The 17,402-nt window shown below is 36.8% G+C and overlaps 1 protein-coding gene across 4 annotated transcripts in view; it reads left to right on the top strand.

The window, feature by feature from the left end:
* Nucleotides 1-14,345, top strand: part of si:dkey-40c11.2 (drebrin-like protein A) — a 100,997-nt gene extending 86,652 nt beyond the window's left edge. For 3 of the 4 annotated variants that reach the window (XM_049470369.1, XM_007258319.4, XM_049470368.1), the window contains exons 6-17: nt 2,228-2,365; nt 2,515-2,592; nt 4,894-5,045; nt 6,103-6,157; nt 6,269-6,343; nt 6,420-6,525; nt 7,651-8,133; nt 9,254-9,685; nt 9,781-9,864; nt 11,313-11,434; nt 11,550-11,601; nt 11,701-14,345. In XM_049470369.1, the coding sequence (XP_049326326.1) occupies nt 2,228-2,365; nt 2,515-2,592; nt 4,894-5,045; nt 6,103-6,157; nt 6,269-6,343; nt 6,420-6,525; nt 7,651-8,133; nt 9,254-9,685; nt 9,781-9,864; nt 11,313-11,434; nt 11,550-11,601; nt 11,701-11,837 (1,914 nt within the window). In that variant the 3' untranslated portion in view covers nt 11,838-14,345. The remainder of the gene's footprint in view (nt 1-2,227; nt 2,366-2,514; nt 2,593-4,893; nt 5,046-6,102; nt 6,158-6,268; nt 6,344-6,419; nt 6,526-7,650; nt 8,134-9,253; nt 9,686-9,780; nt 9,865-11,312; nt 11,435-11,549; nt 11,602-11,700) is intronic. The other variant, XM_007258320.4, reaches the window with a different exon arrangement.
* Nucleotides 14,346-17,402: the final 3,057 nt, after the last annotated feature.

Raw genomic sequence — 17,402 nt, 5'->3', positions numbered from 1 at the left:
GCTGCAGAAATTTGTATGTGGTGGGCAGGCGCGGGATGAAAACAAGCAATTTTTGGTGAGTGCAGGCCTTAACATGACTAAAACAAGCGGGAGCGGGCAAGAGCGGGTTTAAAAGAGTAGTCCCGTGCAGACCTTTAGTCTGAGGCGATGCAAGAAGCCTTCATAAATCTTACCTGAAAAATGTATGCATTTAGAACCCACAGAAACACAACCACATAGTAGCAGACCATGTGACATTCCAGAGCTGAGTCGCCAAATCGCGAATAAATTGCCAAAAAACTTCTAAACCTTCCCCGGCTTTAACTTCAGCTCAAAAACTGTGCATGGGAAGCCTATTAACATGAATTATGCAAGCCTTACATCACAAGCACAAAGACAAGCTTCAGTTGAAGTAATATAAGACACAGAAACACTGGATTCTAACTGGCATCCTTAATTTACGAGTTAAGAGTTGGTAAACACCAGGAGAAAGTTACTCCCCTGACTGTACTGTGGCAGCTGTAAAGTTTGGTAGAGGAGGGATAATGGTGTGGGGTTGTTTTCCCAACTTTGTTCAAACAAGTTTGCAGTTTCAGCATTCCTGTGCCTTTTTTCACTGTGAAGTTTCATACTGTTCTTACCTTCATACTGATTGTACTCATTTTACTGATCCAGGATCAGTTCAGATCCAGCACTAATAGAAGTGAAAATGTGAAGATGAGAGTGGTGGCTGACCTCAGATCAAGACAGACTGTTATGTTCTCACTGCAGTGAGGTTTCACACTCGTTTCTAGCTTAGGCCTCGAGAGCCAATACAAATAGAGTGGCTTCCAGTGTAAGTTTATGAAAAGCTTGTGGAGAGCAAACACAGATTTCATACAGACCCGTTACAGCTTCCAACCACTGCACTGTTCCAGACACTCAGGACTGTAAGCGTCTAACAGGAGTATAGGAAAGGGTTTTAAATCAGTAGAGTGTATAAACACATTTCTTTTTTGATCTGGGGAGTCTTTTTTACATTCACAAGCTCATAATTTGGTGAAAACAGGCTTATGCAGGTGCATACTGACAAAATAATGTCTCTCACTTTCAGTTCTCTATATTTAAAGCTGAGGTTGAAGCTGGTGATATTTTCTACATGTGGTCTTACAGACATTATGAGAAATTTAAAAGATACAATTACAGTTAGCGTTGCACAATATTGGGAAAATATGATATGGGAAAAAAAACGTTTCACTTAAAATGATGAGTTTCTTTGATTTTACTAAATTGAAAACCTCTATAATATAATCAAGTGGAAGATGTATGATCACAAGCCATCAAACCAAGCTGAACTGCTTGAATTTTTGCACCAGGAGTGGCATAAAGTTATCCAAAAAGTAGTGGAAGGAGTTATTCCACCAAATATTGATTTCTGAAAACTTTATGAATAGAAACTTTCAGGATTTCTCATTTTCTGCAAATTAATGCTCTAAATGACAATATTTTTATTTGGAATTTGGGAGAAATGTCGTCTGTAGTTTATGGAATAAAACAACAATGTTTATTTTAATCAAACGTATACCTATAAATAGCAAAATCAGAGAAACTGATTCAGAAACTGAAGTGGTCTCTTAATTTTTTCCAGAGCTGTATATATTGCAATATTAAAGAATACAGGGATTTTGACCAAAACCAAGTAATCTAAAATGTCATCATATTAATATTGCACTCTGTGTGTCCAAAACATTCTTTTAGTAGTTTTTTGGCTTGTCCACATGATCTTTAGCAAACTGCAGATGAGCAGCAATGTTCTTTTTTGGAGAGCAGTAGCTTTTTTTCGCAACTCTGCCATGCGCACCATTGTTGTTTAGTGTTCTCCAATTGGTGGACTCATGAACATTAACATTAGCCACTGTTAAAGAGGCCTTCAGTTGCTTATAAGTTACTATGGGGTCCCTTTAGATCATGCATATTATTAATTTTTTTATCATTTTCCTCAATAAATAAATGACCAAGTATAATATTTTTGTTCTCTTTATTAATTTTAGGACCTTTTGTAATCTGATGATGTTTTAGGTCATATTTTTGCAAAAATATAGAAAATTCTAAAGGGTTCCCAAGCACCACTTTACACAATCTTGTATTGCATTTGTGCATTTATGCAAAGTGTATCATTAATTTAATCGGCCCTCAAACATTATTTCAAGGGAGGAAAAAAGTGCATTTTAGAGTGTTCTAATTCACCATTTTCTTTTTCTCCCTACAGGAGGCTCACATGTTCATCACTGCCTCTAATCCGGATGATGTGACCGAAGAAAAGGTCGTAGAAATGTTGGCAAAAGTGCGTCCGACGACGGAGAGACTGAGAAGAAACTCGAGACCGACAGAGAAAGAAGAGACGGTGGTAAATGATCAGCCATCGTTCTGAAGTTTAAAAGCTTTAGCTGATGTCATCTACATATTCCAGTGTTCATTCCACTGAGAGCAGTGAGTGAGGAATGCAGAGCGGGTGTGATTTCTTCTCTTACACTCATTCACTGACCTCGTTCACAGGGCACCAACTACAGGAAGACCAACGCTGCCATGGAGATGAAGCGGATTAACAGAGACTCCTTCTGGGCACGAGCAGAGGTACATCCAGACCCTCCATCTAGAGTGTTATATTCTATACAGTGTCTGTCCTCACTGAGATTCACTACTGGTTAAAAGTTTTAAACACTCATACAGGATTCCTGCGGTGTCTTAAAATGTCTTAAAATCCATTATTCCAGGTAATTAAGGTTGTTTAATGCCGTGGTAAAGCACATACTAACTTTAGTGGCGAGTCACCTAGCTAAGTTACCAGGGATGTTACTTTAAGGTTAGCGGAGAGCTAGCTAAAATTAGCGGCATGCTAGCTTAAGTTACCGTGGAGAGAACTAAGGTTACCGGAGAGCTATCCAACATTAGCGAGGAGAGAACTAATATTAGCGGAAAGCTAGCTAACTTTTTGCGTCACAATAATGACAGCAAAAAAAATATAGTAAATAGGAAATTTTAAGTTTTGATTACCAACACAATCAATTATTTTCTACCAGAGAAATTATGACTTCATTTTTGGGTTTTAAATTATATTTATTGAGGTCTTAAAAAGGCCTTACAAAGCATTAATTTTTTTTTAATGGTGCAAGAACCCTGTCATATCTAGTCTAGTATCTGTAGTGTCTGGCCCAGATAAGCTGCTTTTTTATTTTCTTATCTTAGCAATGACTTTATTACTGTTTATTACTTATCCATGTTAAGCTGAGCTAAAGGCTAAAGCTGTTGCCATGTGGGTCAGCCAGACAACACTCTCTTGCTGTACCAGTTTTCTCCAGTTTTCAATAGTGTTTTAAATGTGTAGAAAACAGTACAATACCATCACCACTCACTGAGTTCATTTGTAATTTCTCTAAAGAAAAAATAAATACTTTTAATAGTTACACAGTTAGAGAATATGATGAAAGTGTGAATGAGCTGTATGTAAGTGTGTAAATGCTGCAGTAGAGAATAACAGCAGTAACACCATCTGTTCTAATACTGCTTTACTACAGATAAAGGCTAATTGTAAATTGACATTTTGTAATATATTTCCAAAGCTCAATTAATTTTCATTGCTACTTTATTAGCAGTAAGCTGTTAACCAATAAATTGTATATACTTATTATTTTTTTTATAATATTAAAATGACATTTTGTCATGTTTTAAGGCTCTGGCAGTTTACTGCAAAATTTTGAACACTATATTTGGTACCATTTCTAGTTACTGACTGGACCTAAAGAGCTTAAATCGCAAGAATAATAGGGAAGAAATGTAGGTCTTGTAGTGTACATTAAAACACTGAAAATATGGCCTTATAGGGCAAACAGAGTTAACACATGCCTATGAAATAATATAGCATGTAAAGAATTCACCGTGGGAGCTAGCAAAACTGTTTCAGCAAAGCAAAACCAAGAACATTACTGAACTGTAGGCCATTGCCCATGAGAAATAAACTAAGATTCCTCAGGAATGCTGCCAGAGGCTGGTGTCTGCATTGCTGCAGCTCATAACAGCAAAAGGGGGCTCTACTAAGCACTAAAGGCTAAAGTCTTGTCAGGAAGGAACTGAGACTGCAGAAGTCTTTAAAAAAAAGTTACATTTTGTGTTTGGGTTTAAAAAAAAACACTTGTTATATTAGTGTGTGCAATATTGTGTTGAGCTATTTAACTTAAGTTATTCTTCTCTGATTGGTTAATTATAAACAGCTGGAAGTTCTGCTGTAAATTCTGTTAAAGAAAAACGAACAAAAAGTTGAGGGTTTCAATTATAAAAAAATATACTGTACATCTCGCCACCTCGGGCTGTTTCTCTCTTCTTCATGCTGTCTCCCCCTCTCTCTTTCCCCTGAGTTATTATAATACAGTAAAAAAGCTTTAGTCTGCCTGACCTAAACCACACTACACTACTGTTACTGCCGCTTTTCAAAAATACTGGAAACTAGCAGCATAAACAATAAATAATAATAATAATTATTTTTTAAGTTGACACTAATAATATAATTTAATTTAATTTTGTGAAAGTAATACTCATTTTTTTAAGAACTCTTGCATAAAGCAATATACACAAGCAATGATGTTTGTTCTTTATGAAGCACCACAAACTCACTGTTTGTTCCAACATGGTGACAGTGTGAGAATAAAATTACTCATTTCGGCTGTTAAATAAATATGTTGTGTAATTATAATTATTACATTTTGTATTTTTTGGTTACAATTAAGAAAAAGGTAGCATTTTTTTTTTTTTTTTGGGTATTGGTTCCATATTCAAAGTATCATATTGGTACTGATATAAACATTTTTAAAACAAAACCCAGCCCTAGTGATGCACTTAAAATGAACCTAAATATTAATCTGCTTTTAACCCATGTGTCAGCGTGAGGAAGAGCTGAGGAAAGAGGAGGAGAGGAGGAAGGCTGCAGAGGAGAGGAGGCGCCTTGAAAGAGAGAGAATCATGCAGGAGAGAAAGGAAGCAGATGAGAGAGACAGGAAGATGAACGAGAAGCTGCAGATGATTGAAGAACAAAGGTGAGTGAATCTGCGGCCTTGTTCACACATTCCAAACAAAAATCCAACAGTGCAGCTCCACTAAAGTTACACCAAAGTCAGAGAAGCACTGACAGAGACAGGCAGTGCTTTAATATTACATTACAGAATAAAAGTACTCTAACACTACAGTCACATAGAAGACAGAAACATAGACAGAAAGAAACACACAGCTAAACACGTCATACCCCGCAGAGTAAATATTGTGTTACTGGATAGATTTGTTAAAGAATAGGATGATTCTGCTTTCCTTTTCTTTCATTATCTCTAACTAAAGACACTGTGGGTCCTATCTTTACACTATACACTTTGCACAAGGTGTGTCACAATGCTCATTGCTATCTTACACCCCACCAACAGACTATTTTCATGACTTATGCCTTTGTTGTTTAAATAGCAAAGGCACTTGCGAACATACAGTATCTATGTCAATGGGTGTGGTGGTCTGGAAGTAAAGCGTATTTAGGTACATTTCTATCATATTGCTATCTTGGCAGTGGAAAACCCAGGTGCCCCACTGACTGAATACAACCTAGACAGATGTATAAAGTCAGATGTTCCTTGCTCTCTTGGCAGTAAATTGTCAACAGGCACATTCACAACATGTGTACGCAGTGCACAAACCCGTCATTGAGGTAAAACCATTACATCAACAATAAACAGAATGAACGAGCGTGAACAAGCAGGTCAGTTTCCTCTGCCGAGAATCTGATTTGACACGTCCAGGTAGCTACGCCCCTGAAATAGCAATGAACCAAAATCAGAGCACATTAAAGAGAATGTGAGGCAAAGAACCACTGGTTTGTTGCATGTTACGCCCAAAACACACCCATGATTAATTAAGAGAATGAGTATATGCCAAGTACGAGCCACACAAGGCATACTTTTCCTGACTTTACGATAGCAAAGACACACTGACCGTGTTTCTTTGATGATTCGCCTAAAGATCACTAAAACAGGGCCCTACGTAACAGTGAATTGTAGCACTTTGGATAGAGGAGGCAGAATTAATTAAAACAATGTTTCTTGACTTTTGCAGGAGAGCCGAAGCGAAGGTTGAAGAAGAAGCAAGAAGAAAGGAAAAGACAAGATGGGTAAGTATTACAATGAGCGTTTCATGCAACAAAAGATGAAAAGAATGCTTTGATTCTCATTACAAGCATAAATAGTGACCAAGGTCTCGTGTGTGTGTTTGTGACGGACAGGAGCTGCAGCAGAGAGAGCATGAAGAAGAGATGAGAGCTCGTCTCAGACGCAGCGAGTCCATAGAGAAAGCAGCAGTAAGTAAAGGTTAATCTGCTTTTGTTGAAAGGTTTTGGTGCAGATAATTCTAAAATATCTCTTTTTTTACACTAGGAGGCAGCAGTGCTGGTTTCTCAGCGATCCATGAACCCACGTGAGTTTTTCAGACAGCTGTCCTCCTCATCCCAGAACTCCACCAGCCCTATGTCTCCACGATCAGGTAATTCATAATTTGTGATACAGTTTTTATCTCTAACATTCTACACTGGAGCTTTAAGCTCATGTAAAACTTTGTGCACTCTTTCTGAGTTAAAAATAAGTAAAGATATACACAGGGTCACCAACCCTGCTTCTGAAAAGCTACCTGATATAAGACTTCCTACCGGATACATCTGCTGTATTTACTGTCACTAAGAGTGTTTGATCAGTAGAATGGGGAATGGTGTAAGATGGTGTGTTAAATTTGGTGTGCCATAATAATGTGCCATGAATTGTTTATTAAAATATCCAAAAGTATGTAGAGAATGAAAACCTGCACTTACAAAGCAGATAAAAGTGTCTCAAATCTGTTTTTCCTACCAAATCTAATGTTTTGTTAAGGGTTGTTCACACTATCTTCACTTCACTTCAGATATGTGAAGTTTCAGTTTCATTCTTGCTAGAATCACAGGATCTATCAGGTTGTTTCAGTAGTTAAGAAAGAGAGACAGAGTTTGCAATGTTAGCCGTCTAATATTATTGGAACAGATTGGAACAGTGAATTCTGATCTTGACAATACATTAGAAAAAAATAAGAGACCACTTAAAATTATGAGTTTCTTTAAGTTTACCAAATTGAAAACCTCTGGAATATAATCAAGAGGAAGATGGATGATCACAAGCCATCAAACCAAACTGAACTGCTTAAAATGTTTGAGTTGCATAAAGTTATCCAAAAGCAGTGTGTAAGACTGGTGGAGGAGAACATGCCAAGATGCATGAAAACTGCAATTAAAAAACAGGGTTATTAAACCAAATATTGATTTCTGAACTCTTTAAACTTTATGAATATGAACTTGTTTTCTTCGCATTATTTGAGGTCTGAAAACTGCATCTTTTTTGTTATTCCAGCCATTTCTCATTTTTCTACAAATACATGCTCTAAATGACAATATTTGTATGAAACTGATTTAGAAGCTGAAGTGGTCTCTTATTTTTTTCCAGAGCTGTATATATCAAATTTCAGTAGATCTTGTATTTAATAATGTCATATTCAGTTTGTTTTTTTGCTGTTTAGACTGTCACACATATGTAATATTTATATTCCATAATAATTATTTATTTTTTTCTTTTGTCAAACATCCAGGCAAACCTCCCTTCCGCCGATACCAGCGCAGTCTGACAGACACAGCCTTCATCTTCGAGCGAGCCAGCGCCACCAGTGGCTCCACTTCTCCTCTCAGCCCCTCGTTCACTTCCCCTTTCTCCCGCACACCGACCAGCCCCTTCAATCGGCCCATTTCTCCAACCAGCCCCACCTTCCGTCCAGTCACGTCTCCTCCATGCCCCCGTACCCCCCTGAGATCTCCTCCCGCATCACCTGCCCACCGGCCTAGCCCACCTGTGGCTTCTCTGCCCAGTCCACCAGCGTCCAGACCCCCACCACCCCAGTCCTCTCCACCCAGTCTTCCTCCAGTCTCTCAGGCCTCAGCTCCTCCTGTATCTCCAGGCTTGCAGGACGGTCTGGCTGAGAGAGAACTGTCCAGTCCAGTTGAAAACAGACAGGAACCTGCTGCCGTTCCTGATGCTCCTCATGCTCCTCTGCCTGAGAGTCCAGTTCAGTATATGGGTAAGCTTTAAACATTTACACAGCATTCTATTATTTTATTTCACCTTTTTTTGTGAGGCAATAAGTCTGACGATGTTTTAGGGCCAATGTTAAAAATATAAAAACAGTAGACTTTGATGTCATGATATTTTGAGAAAAAGTCATACTGTTTGACTTTGGGAGAATAATGTTGTAATAGTATGAGAATAAAGTCACAGTATTTTGTACTATTTCTGTTATATTATTACTTTTTTTCTCAAAATACAACACTGTACCACTTATCTCAAAATATTATGCCTTTATTATTAAAATGCCACACCCTACAACTTTTTTACTCTAAATATTATTAATTTATTTACGAACTTCCATACCATACCACTTTTTTCTCTAAATATTACGACTTTTTCTTGAAATGCCATACCATACCATTTTTTCCACTAAATATTATACTTTTTTTTTTTATGCTTTACCATACAGTTTTTTTCTCTTTCATTTTTACGACTTTTTTTCTTAAACTGCCATACCATTTGACTCTTTTCCTTAAAATTTAACTCCTTTATTCTTGAAATGCCATATCTTACCACTTTTTTCACAAAATATTCTGACTTTGTTTTCAATATTCTATATCGTACAGTGCTTTTCTCTCAAATTTTTGCAACTTTTTTCTCAAACGGATTTTCTCAATATACTTTTTTATTTTTTCTTAAAATATTACTAATTTATCCTAAATATTATCACTTAATTTTCAAAGTTTATTATTTGGATTTTTTTACAATATACACCATTTTTGATTTATTTATTTTTTTTTTACTAATTTGGGTTTTAAAAAATTAGCTTTTCGTTTGAAAATTCCACATAGAATTCCCACTTGTGGAATAATTCACTTGTTGCTGACTTCTAAAAAAAGGTATACTGTTGAAATAAAGACAGTGACCTCTAGTGGACTGTTTAACCTCTGCAGATTAGTAAAGATGGCAGTGGTCTTAAGTTTAACATTTTCTTTAATAAGACACAGTGACTCAAACCGTGCTCTAACAGAAAGTGCAGAAAAGCAGAATGGTAAAGGGTTAAATAACACAAATGAGAAACATGCCCTCAGTAAAAAACATAAAACTAAGTTTATTTTAAAATGCTTTCTCAGAACCTGTCACCAACATCACCAGCACCCGCATGCTGAGTGAGCTGAAGCCGGAGATGGACTTCACAGTCAAAGCTGTGCTGGTTGAAGAGGAGGAAGAAGAGGAGGAGGAGGAGGAAGCAGAGGAGCCATGCACCATTTCCCTTCCACCTTCAGAAACCAAAGCAGCCATGAGGAGCCCAGATGTGGCTGAACCAGAGCAGCCCACTGCACCATTCTCAGAACCCGAGGTCCAGGTCCAGGTCAGCTCTCTCGTGGAGGTGGAGGAACCTACAGAGGAGGAAGAGGCAGAGTACGAGCAGGAACTTGCTGAAGAGACTGGAGAGATTTCTTCAGGTGTAGATCAAGGAGAGGCTGAAAGCTCAGGCAGTGAAGAAGCAACCCTGGAGGAACCGCTGGAAGACGAGATTGAGGCCGACATCACTGAAGACACAGGTGAGGACAGCCAGCAGCGGTTTATGATGAATATGAATATGAGGCTGGGTGGTCTGTGGCTGTGATGCCTAATGCCTCTTTCATTGTGTTTACAGAGGAGGGTGTGAAAGCGTGTGAGAACGGGGTGAATGGAGAAGATAAGTCAGACCAGAATGGTGTTTTTCTTCAGAATGGTACAGGTAATAACTTTCTTTTATGCCTAGAGGTGTTTTTACAAAACATGATAAAAGAGGGACCCTAGAACTTTGCTGTATCCATGCTTGCTGTCGACAATAACCTCAGTCAGCCATGACTTTAACACCGCACCCTGTTCTTCAATGGTCAGAACCTCACAGAACAGTTGTGTGTTTAGCCTTTAGGACTTGGTATAACCACTGATTTACAGAAACGATCGATTCCGAATCACATTGTTGAAAATAATTCGATTTCTGATTCAATTTGATTCAATAGAATTTATTGATACTAAATTACGCTTCACTAAATCTACAGCATGTTTTGAAACTGCTGGTCTAGTGGATTGGTGGAAAGGTGGAATGGAAAACTTGGAAAATGCTAAAGCTAACTGAGAATTTTTTCCCACCAATCCTTCTCCTCTCCTCCATGGCCACGAAACATATTTTTTGTTGCCAGCTTTCCATCTGTCCAATCACAGTTTTCTTGCATCTTGGCATGTTCTCCTCCACCAGTCTTACACACTGCTTTTAGATAACTTAATGCCTTTACTCCTGGTGCAAAAATTCAAGCAGTTAAGTTTGGTTTGATGGCTTGTGATCCTTCATCATCCTTTTTTATTATATAAGGTTTTCAATTTGGAAAAATCAAAGAAACTCATAATTTTTAAGTGCTCTCTTATTTTTTACAGAGTTGTATATGTTATGTGTTGTGATCCCTTCAATAACTGACATCTTTTTATGATAAAATAAGACGCTGTACATTTTTCATTTTGAGGAAATGGAATTTGAGGCCAACTTTATCCAGAGTGAAATATTTTAGATGTGTGAGTAAAAGTAGGCTCAGAAAATTTGTGTTACAGTGTAAATCACACAGAATGCTGTACATATAACTGACTAAATAATAGTTAAGTTACTAGTTTTGAAAGCCTAGATTATATTAGCCTAATGATCAGCAAGATTTCACAGTTTAAAGGCATTTTTACATGTGTCCTGAATCAGTATTGATGAGTAGAAAAATAGATGGACTTGGCATTGATGCAGCCGTAGTAATGAGTTAACTAAACAGTATTTTTTTTATTAATAGCTGAAATGTGTTTCTTTGAAGTAATGAAACATACCAGTCATTATTAAAATCTTTAATAATAACAATATCACATATCAGAGCACAAATCAAACAATAATACCGCCTCCTTGCTGACCACTAAACCCATACACGCCCCTAAACCCATACATCACCCAGTGCCCCTCCCAAACTACTCCTCCCATTTTTTTATCGTTTTTCAATTTCGAGTTGAGGATGGAGTCAGCTAAAATCAGGGGGTTTAGTTACTCTTTAATGTCATGTTTTTTTTGTGTATACTGTCTCTAATAATCTAACACTGATATTCTGCACTTCAACCTCACTCACTTAGGAGTCACTCATATGTATTTTACTGTACATGTCTTCCATTAAGGTAAGGAATACGGTGATTCCTCTGAGGAGAGCACACCAGAAAAGTGTACCTACATAGTGAATCGTGAGGAGACTGACGAGGAGGAGGACATCCAGATAGAAGAGGCAGCAGAGAACGGAGAGGTCAGTTCCAAAAACACATCCATTCCTTCTGTAACCGCCTTTAACTGACATGCAAAAACGTAAAGCCCGTAATTAGACATTTATGCAAAATATTTAAACTGATTCTCTTCTGCAGCTCTCAGTTGGCAGACGGCTGTGTGTGCGAGCGCTCTACGACTACCAAGCAGGTCAGACCTGCTTTTCTTTTATTTTAAAGTGACATAAAATACGATCTAAACCATGATGGTGATTATATTGATCTGTTATACTGCTCTGCTTTTCCACAGAGGATGAAAATGAGCTTTCCTTCGAGCCCGGTGACATCATCAGAGACGTAGAAACGGTGGACAAAGCCTGGTGGAGGGGTTTCAGCAAAGATGGCCGCCAGGGTCTGTTCCCCGCCAACTACGTCCAGACCATGTAGAGACCTTTTCTTTCTTTCAGAGACATTTCTTCACGCCCTTAGATTCAGTCAGTACCAGCCCTCAGGTACCGGGAAGCTTTCACCAGTAGAGGGAGCCAAAGGGTTCTCCTGATCTACTGGATAAACCATAGTGGAGGTACTACACAGAACAAGGGAACAAAAAGAAAAGACACATCAAAAGGATCGAGCAATAAGATAGATGTCCAAGATCAGAGCTTGGCCAAAGTTTGTTGTGTGAGAAGTATGAGGAATTGGTAATGTGTAGGGATAGTAGTCCAGCAAAAGTCTTTACAGTGTAAAACCTGTTTTCTGTGGATAAAATAAAATACTCAAGCACGTTTTCTTTTTTACCCTTTCAGTAAAATACATTTATCCACTTTCTAAAATTAAAGAAATACTCAGAACAAGTAGCTCATTATTATTTTTAATTAATAAGTTTTTAGCTTTTAGCTCCATTCACCCCATTCAAGAAAGTGGACAGAAAGTGGCTGTAGGTAGCCGCTGCTCCTGACTCCCAGTCGCCGACTGGGTCAGATATCTATCATACCAAACATTTGCCAGTCAACTGCAATCAGTCAGCGACAGCTAGATGAGTGTCTTTTTAGTAGTTCACACTATGCGACTGTGTGAGCTGTATGTTTCAGTGTCCAAAATGTCCTTCTCTGCTCTGTTAGTGGTGGTGGTTAGTTAGCAACCTTACAGAAGCTCAGTGATTACCTGTTTAGCAGGAAAACAGCCAGCTCTGGCTGTCAACATCCTGGCTGAAGCTCTGCTGACAAGAGATGACAGTCCTAACAACTCAGCATATTTCCGTAATATCTGATAATACATTCTGATCATGTTATGAGTTACTACAGAAGCTCATAGAAATCATTCTTAATGGTCCTTTAAGCAAAAAAAACAGATTGGAGTCACTTTAGCCTAATAATGCTTTATTGAAAACCAGCCCTGTTTGTTAGCGCAAGATTTTAAACATGGAAGCTCATGTTATGTAAATTTTCAGCATTCCATGAAGCTTGTTCAACCTTTTAAAAGCAGTTCTGGATTAATGCATTTGTGGGCAGAGCATCGATTGCTCAATACATCATGAGGTTGCTTGAAGCTAGCCTGAATGATCTACAGATTTTTTTTTGTTTGTTTCATTTTTATTCCTTTTGATTTTTCTCTGCAGAATGTCTGACTGTTGGTTGTGTTTCTAACATGTAATCTGAGTCAATCATGTCCTTTCGATTCATTCTGATATTGACATTTGATTTGATTTATGACTTTCTGATGTTAATGTTAGTTACAGTAACTATAGACCTGCCTTACATCTGCATTTTGAGTGTGTATAAATAGTGTCATTATTATTTCATGTTCATTATGGGGATGTTCCCTGTATTACTTACAAATGTTTTATGGTGCTGCTGAGCAGATTTTGATCTTTTTTTATATAAATATATAAATATATATGTTCTGTGTTATGATTGTAACAGTGAGGATATCCCTTAGATAACCGACGGCTTTTTAAAATAAAGATTAAATAAGACGCCGTACATTTTACCAAGATATGTTTGAGGACTTTTTGAGGAAATTAAATTTGGGGTCAGCTTTCTCCAGAGTGAAATATTTCAGATTTGTGTAACACTGTATATCACACAAAATACTGTAAATATATCGGACTTAATAATACTCAAGTTACTACAGTTTGCAAAGTCTAGGCAATATTAACCCCTACTGACCAGCGAAGTTTCAGTGTAAGTTTGAGGGTGTTTTTTATGAATGTGTGTCCTGAATACATAAGAACTGATTCTGGGCTTGTTTGGGGGCGGGGCTCATTACCGCCAGATTTCTTTTACACAGAAGAACCATGGATTCATTGCATAAATGGACTTTTGCTAAATGGTAGCTTTTTCTTATTTTCGATAAATATAAACTATCAAATGGTGATAAATCAATCATGTGACCCCACACACAGTGTCAGGAGCAGATAGCTTCCATACAGAGCACTGATTTTTTTCAGAGTACCAGGGATCACAGTTCCCTAAACCACTCCCTGATTTAAAACCAGCGTTCACACTTCACCAAACAAACCAAATCTCCCTTTAATCCACTTTCTAGTGTGAACAGAAACGGTTCATCTTAGAGCCTGACAGCAAGTTTGTATTTGATGTCATTTTTTTCCAGCACATCATTAAATCAGTGCCTCTCATTTTCAACATGTTTCTCTGATCCAGAAAACACAACAATGTAATAAAAAGAAAGTATTAGATAAATGAAATGCTTATAAGAAAGTATTTTTATTCATGCAGCATGATTTCTTTTGTTTTGTTTTTAATCCATTCACATTAACTTACTTTTGGGCACTCATATTATGGAGCACCAGATGCGCACTGTTTTCATATCATTTCATATTTGTTTATCTGGAATATCATGATGTCATTGAATCCATATCCAAACCTTGTATGTTGTTGCATGACATGAAATGAAATTGTGTTCAGATGTTTTGAGTAAAGGATGTTAAAAGTTTGTGCATCTTTGTTTTGATACTTTGAGAAGGTAAAAATGATTGTGGTATTTTAAGCACAAATCTAAAAAGCACAAACTATTTGTGGACAGGTGTATAGCAGTGTGTACTTTTACTAAAACATTTCTGTAGACAAGTTTTATCATGTTCTTTTGGTCCAATAATGACATTTTCACACAAGTGAAAAAACAACCAGTTTTAAATGATGGAGAGAAAAATTGAGATACAATGTTTTTGCTTTTTACATTCTTAAATCCATTTCATTTTCAAAATTTAGCAACTAGAATCTTGATTTTACTTACTTACACCTAAATATTAGATTTTGTTTAAAATCAATTACCAATTTAAAATCTAAAAGCTTTCAACTAATATGATTAATCTTTATTCTAAAGTTCACAGAATAAAATAGATCATTTCTTTTTTTTTTTGCATTTTTCTGCACTTAAACCTCACTCATTTGTGAATCATTTATATGTATTTTACTGTACATCTTCCATTAAGGTAAGGAATATGGTGATTCCTCTGAGGAGGAATATATTACCACACTAATGTATAAATACCAAAGGTAGTAAGTAGGTAATTTTAAATTAGGTGTGTGTTGCAAATGCTACTTGTACCAGTGTGCAAACAGTCACTTCCAATGAAAAAACACACAGACATGGCTTTTGTTTATTTTAACACTGTTTAATCATTTTATTATTTCTATTATTCTTATTATTCTACATGTTGAATTAGTTACCTCTCTAAAGACAATGTGCATGCAGACAGCCTGACACTCATCTCAAGGTTCAAATTTAAACGCTATCTACCAGGATAGTTAGATCTGTACTCTTCTGATAAAATATCTCGATATAGCTGTATTTATAACAAAATCAATATGGTAAAATACAGTTTTAACAAAAGCATTTGTTAAATTACAAACTTTACAATAGGAAACACTGCGAATTGTAAATGAGAATTTACACAAGTACAAGTTCGATGGCTCTTAATAAGCAAAGAAAAACTGGATTATTATTTGCAATACGGTGTTAATTTCCCAAAGAAATCTGAGCAGAACGTTTTCAACACCACTTTCAATCTATTGACACATTTTACAGTAAACACATACATAGCTTTTCAGAGAAGTTGCATACTTTACACGTATTTACTGCAGTGGTTATTATCAGGACTGCAGAACTTTTTATGGCAAGAAAGGGAAATCCTGAGAATCATAACCTGTATGATACTGTATTCATATTTAATTTTATCATCAGCTAGTAGGGCTGCACAATATTGGAATTTTCACATATGGCATTGAAATATTTTCTTCTGCATTATATAGTTATCTAAAAGCAGTGTGTAAGACTGGTGAATGTAACTGTAATTAAAAACCCGGGTTATTCCACCACATATGTATTCCTGAACTCTTAAAATTGTATGAATAGATCTTTGTACTGTTTGAGGTCTGAAAGCTCTGCATCTGTTTTTTGTTATTTTATGTTGTCAGTAGTTTACAGAATAAAACAACAAGGTTCATTTTAGCAAAATCAGAGAAACTGATTCAGAAACTGAAGTGGTATCTTCACTTTTTTCAGAGCTGTATATTACGATAAAATAATCAAGAATTTTCACAAGATTACGCCAGTAGTCAATAATTAACATGACTAACAAAATAATAATGCACTCTGTGTATCCAATACTGGAGTAAAAATAACGATACTGTACAGATATAACCTCCCTCTGCTGGTCGATATGTCTTGAATTTTCCCTGGAATCTCCATTTTGTGATATGATTCTGAAACTATATGTACTGTGCAGCCCTACCAGTTAGTGTTTTTTTTTTGTACTGGATCTGCTAATATTACAGAAAGAGTCTTTTAAACAGTTTACTGTTACTTTAGTCTTCTCATCATGACTAATAATAGCCTCTCTTAATGAAACTGTAAAAGTGCAAAACAGGCTCATTAGCCAATGTAGTAAAGGGGGAGAAGTAAAGGCAGTATTTATGTACCAATAAAAGAAAACGAGGACTTTAAAAATATGAATTCATAACACATTTGCATAGTACAACATTTTTAGATATTTTAGCCATTTTTGCAATGATGAACAGAAGATAGAAGTTAGACACTGAATTAGTCCATGTGGAAGAAGAACTGGGCCTAAAATCAGTATCGTTTTGTGGGAAAACCACCTTCCTCAGGGAGGAAGCACAGAACAATGAGAAAACACAAGGATACTCACAGTAAGAAGCAGTTCATGTAATCACATTTTATCATGTTCACATCAGACCTGTTTACATCGGGACATTTCATGTGAGTGACTAGTACCTGAATTGTGCACTGATCAGATTTTAATCACATGCATTTACACTTAATCCTGTGTTTCTGATTAGTCAGACTGAAATCTGATTACTGTGTTGGCCAAAATACGTGAATTAGCTTGTTGTATGGCTGGTATTTAAAGCAGCAGACCTGGAGATTTGTATCTTTTAAATTGAACATAGTAGTCGTGTTCCTGAGTGAGGAGAGGGTAGAATATTCTAATAATTTGCATCAATGTAATTATTCTACTATTCCTGCAAAGCCATATACTAGATCAGGGGTCAGCAATTAAGTTTGGTTGTGGGCCAGATATTTCTTAAGCCATTACGTAGCGGGCCACAAACAAAAAAAAATAATCTGTTTTGTAAAATAAAGTGTAATGGGATGCAGTGCTACAGACTAGTAGCTCCTCAGCCCAGAGGGTTGTTGAACCCAATTGCAGAACAGTTGATCTCAAAGCAGGTAAACTCAAGAAAAAATAAAAACAAATAAATAAATAATTAAACACACCGCTCCTCACACGGGATTAAACACGTGTCGTCAGGGTCGCGGCCCAATACACCACCGCTGCCTTGGCTAGTGAATTGAGACACAGCCAGGAAAAAAACGCCCTTTTAAGGAGATATGGAGCCCAAGAACGGGAGAAAAAAAACGAGAATGGACTGAAACTAAAGTCACCCCTGCACTAGTGCATCTCAAAATATGTTAAAAATAATTGAAAAGTAACTTTATTTCACTAATTTAGTTCAAAATGTGAAA

This window comes from Astyanax mexicanus, chromosome 22, assembly GCF_023375975.1.
Source record: "Astyanax mexicanus isolate ESR-SI-001 chromosome 22, AstMex3_surface, whole genome shotgun sequence".
NCBI lineage: Eukaryota > Metazoa > Chordata > Actinopteri > Characiformes > Acestrorhamphidae > Astyanax > Astyanax mexicanus.
Note: the sequence above shows the minus strand (reverse complement) of the source record. Positions and strands in the feature narration are given on the sequence as shown.